The sequence below is a fragment of the Festucalex cinctus genome, chromosome 10 (genome assembly GCF_051991245.1).
Source record: "Festucalex cinctus isolate MCC-2025b chromosome 10, RoL_Fcin_1.0, whole genome shotgun sequence".
Classification (NCBI taxonomy): domain Eukaryota; kingdom Metazoa; phylum Chordata; class Actinopteri; order Syngnathiformes; family Syngnathidae; genus Festucalex; species Festucalex cinctus.
In genome coordinates, this window is record NC_135420.1 from 7817279 (window position 1) to 7820185 (window position 2907).

At 40.1% G+C, this 2907-nt stretch overlaps 1 protein-coding gene across 1 annotated transcript; it reads left to right on the forward strand.

Annotated features, from left to right (window-relative positions):
* Nucleotides 1-1239: 1239 nt before the first annotated feature.
* On the forward strand, nucleotides 1240-2614 carry LOC144027435 (uncharacterized). Its single transcript, XM_077534951.1, has 5 exons — nucleotides 1240-1813; nucleotides 1949-1995; nucleotides 2084-2134; nucleotides 2203-2236; nucleotides 2312-2614. Exons 1-5 carry the CDS (start codon nucleotides 1687-1689, stop codon nucleotides 2392-2394), a joined length of 342 nt encoding a protein of 113 aa, XP_077391077.1. The 5' UTR covers nucleotides 1240-1686; the 3' UTR covers nucleotides 2395-2614.
* The last annotated feature ends 293 nt before the right edge of the window (nucleotides 2615-2907 follow it).

The following is a 2907-nucleotide window of genomic DNA, read 5'->3' on the forward strand; positions in this document are numbered from 1 at the left end:
AGCCAAGCCGTCACTTCTGCTCATGATGTTATTTCGCTTTTCCAAATGTGCTATTTTTTGGTTACCCACAGCTAAATCCGGAATATTTTCAACATGTTCTTCTCTGACCTGGTCTTTGTTTTGCCGTTCCTCCTCACATTCTAATCGTTCTAGCTCTTGCTCAGGGAACAGTTCACACCAGGCGTTTTCTAAAGCCCCATCAGAATTAATCATATTCTGGACAGATTCCAAATCATTTGCTTCAATTTCAAATTTGCTTCTGTTCAAATCGACAACCGACTTGACAGGATGTCTTGAACCATCACTGAACATCACATGACCATTTTTATAAAACTGCTCAAATAACTCACAGTTTTGAGGTTTTAGCTGTGCATCTATCCGATATGGCCAAAACAACTGCATCATGCTTTGATAAAACGATTCTGGATTTTTTGTTTCAGAAAAGCACAAGTAACGGACTACTGCAGGTTTTGTGCATGTTCTTTTAGTAATGAAACCACAATCGTTGTTTAGTTTAATCCGGTTTTTTGATTTCTCGCCCTTACTCAAAACACGATACTCCGATGCAAATGTTGCCATACACATACCGTTAAAGGTAAAGTCATTTGGTCTATTTTTATACCGGTCAACAGTACTGGTCATCCATGTCTTCCGTGGTAAGATTTTGTGATGCTGCCTTTTATCTTAACACATTTAAAGGCAAACTCATTTTCACTTGATTTCCCCTGTTGGTACAAATACAACTTTCCTTGAGCATTCCTTCGGATGCATATTTGTTAAGTGGCAAACTACCTCTTGAGCACACACCTCTCTTTTATGCAGATAAACATTGCCCAGATTTTTCAATGTATCCTTGGCTGAAATATTTCCCTCTTTTGCTGCTTCTCTTTGTGCATTACTTAACAGTAGTCCCATTTCTCTTTCAGACTTTGAAATGTAAGAAATAATATACACTATGCATGCATATGCATCAATAACAAACTGTATGTCCATGTTTGAGTTCCAATATTTTAGCAGTGACTTGTTGCACGGATTTACCCAAACCTCGTTTACATCCCTCTTTAGAACGTGTGTATTTCGACTAACGCATTGATATGCATCCTCAAACGTTGCTTGATCTATACCTAGGCTTTCAAACAAATCTTCAACAGTGTTGTAGCTTGCATTTTTATCAGAAAGAGCGGTCTTAATTGCTTTCATAACTCTTTGACCGCCATAAACGTTTAAAAACGTTCAGTATAATCCTAGGATAGGCCGCCATAGACGTCAATTGACGTCTACTATGTTTTTTTATGGAAACGGGTGGAGGAAAGCCTTGGGCAGCTGTGCTCCAAGTATCAAGCCGATCGGGTTACTATAATGGGTATTCCTGGCCACTAGATGGCTGTGATGAGTCTTTTGGACAAGATCGGGTAGGAGACAACAGTAGAAGAAGAGAGGCTGAGCTAGAGTGTTGAGGGGGAGAGAATGGCTAACTTGGCTAAGGGAGTCAAAAAAGGCTACAGATGGCAAGCAGCTCACGCTTGATCCTTATTTTCAAAGCTCAAAAGCATCGACCAGTGCTCAAGAGCACAGTGATGACGGGGTTAAGTCATAGTTGAAGCGGTGACGCGGCCGTTTCGACCACGTCCTAAGGCCCCACCGGCTAGCGATGCTAATAACGTCCTAAGGCCCCACCGGCTAGCGATGCTAACACCGGAGAAAAGTGGTGCACAACCGAGCACGTCTGCACAGATAACGTTTCATCGGACGATGACGACTACTATGGGTCCGATGCAAGACAGTCCTGGACAGTCTTCCAAAGAACGTGAAGGTAAGCGCTAACATGCTAAGCGATTGCTAGTAAGATTACTTTCCTTTTCGGGCGATCTGCTAGCAGCGTGTGTAAATGTGCTGATATACACTAAAACATCTATTACCTATACAAACGTGAATGTTAATTTTATAGATCGTGCTCACAGCAACGTCCGACCACTGGTTCTACGACAAAGAAAGGTAAAAAAAAACAAAAACGTTTTCAATACACCGCAACAATAAAAGGAAAGTCTTTCGATTGTATTGTAATTGTATATGTTTCTTTCAGCTCCTACTCATAGGGCCCAAAGTGACCCTTCTCACAGTGAGCAGAACAAAGGTAAAAAGAAAAGATTCTCCACAGCACTAATAAAATATTAGATGGTAAACGTCTTCTATAATTTACAGAATGTGCATCAACCAATACACCCAAGAAAAAAAGGTAAACATATGCACACACACACACATTGCATCACACTGCTCTAAAATAATATGATATTGAAATGTATATTTGCAGATCCCAAAGATTCTGGCTGGCTTGAAGTTGATGAATTCGACTGGCAGCCAACCATCTTCCCCTTTGCTGCAAAGCAGAGCTGAATTCCCACCTGCCAGCTGACATCCTGGAGCTCTTCATCACGGATGAACTTCTCCAGCACATCGTTCATCATACCAACCTCTACGCAAATCAGTCCATGCAGAAGCAGACTGACAAAAACTGTTGCGCACGTGTAAATAGTTTGCAAAGAGTTTTCCAAATTGTTTGTTCGGATTGCTACTGTTGCATGTAAATAAACTGTTATTTTGCAATCAAAAAACATTTTTTATTGTTGGGGTAGTGTTTTATAGAAGTTTAGGTGTTTGTAGAATCACTCATGCAAAAAAAAAAAGTGCCAAATTCACTACAGTGCATGAAATAACATCGTTTCACAAAAAGCTTGATTTCTCCGTATTTTGGAAGAAAATAGAGGATTTGGGTGAAACGAAGCTGTTTTTGATTGTTGATTACTGAAGATCCGAATAAGGTAGAAACAAACTTTTTTTTTAGATGAAAGATGAGACTTCAATCTTTCATTTGGTAGTATCCGGGCTTCCATAGTCCTAACACAACAT